This window comes from Wolffia australiana, chromosome 6 (genome assembly GCF_029677425.1).
Source record: "Wolffia australiana isolate 7733 chromosome 6, ASM2967742v1".
NCBI lineage: Eukaryota > Viridiplantae > Streptophyta > Magnoliopsida > Alismatales > Araceae > Wolffia > Wolffia australiana.
Genome location: NC_135840.1, coordinates 17,260,001 through 17,260,863, shown reverse-complemented (window position 1 = coordinate 17,260,863; position 863 = coordinate 17,260,001). Strand labels below are relative to the sequence as shown.

At 60.0% G+C, this 863-nt stretch overlaps 1 protein-coding gene across 1 annotated transcript in view; it reads right to left on the bottom strand.

Annotated features, from left to right (window-relative positions):
• Positions 1 to 259: 259 nt before the first annotated feature.
• The window catches only part of UFO (F-box family protein), a 1,343-nt gene continuing 739 nt past the window's right edge, over positions 260 to 863 (bottom strand). The window contains exon 1 of the mRNA XM_078577571.1: positions 260 to 863. This exon is cut by the window's right edge and continues 739 nt beyond it. Coding sequence (XP_078433697.1) covers positions 260 to 863 — 604 coding nt within the window.

Below are 863 nucleotides of genomic sequence, written 5' to 3'. Positions count from 1 at the left end.
TTAATCCCATCATTAAAAATAAGATAGACTTAGCCCCCCAGATTAAATAAACATAGTTATAGAAACAAAAGTCTTAATCCCGGCTTTATAATTAAGCGAATCCCTAGCTCCACACATCTATATACCTACTTTCTCTGCTTGTTCATCTCTCGTTGTGCATCCATCTCCGTGTCTCTCACTCTCTAGCGTACTACATGGCGTTCGACAACCATCGATATCCATTCACAAGGATCCTCTCTCTTTCTCACTCTCTTTCTCTCTAGCAAGAGATAAGGGAGCCCTGGAGTAGGGTCAGAGCGGGCGTGGCGAGGCGCGGCTCGAACACGAACCCTCTGAGGCCCTGGCCGCCCTCCACAAACGGGCACTGCGGCAGCCACCGCCACGTCCGACTCTCCAGCTCGAACACCATCACCCTTGGCGACCTCCTAATGGTCAGCGCCAGCACCTCCCCTCCCCCCACCGCCTCGAACCCCCTCCCTTTCTCCTCCGCCGCGAACTCCTCGTGCACCGCCGCCGGCATCCTCCCCATCTCCACCCACCCCACGCCACTCCTCGACAGCGCCCATAAACGCACAGACCGCGGCACCGCCAATCTGGCCTTCTCCACGGCGGCGACCACCACCAACGCCCCGCCGAGCTCCACCACGCTGGGCGAACGCAGGAACCGCTTCATCGGCGGCTGCACCTTGGCCCACGCTGACGCTCGTAGATCCCACGCCAGGACCGCGAACGGGCTGAAACTCATGCAGAAGAACTTGCCCGCGTGGAAGATCAAGCGGCCGGTCTGGAGATTGCACAGGCGCGGCAGCGGCGCCGCCGGGGAGAAGGCGGCGCCGCCGGTGAGGAAGAGCTCGGCGGAGAGG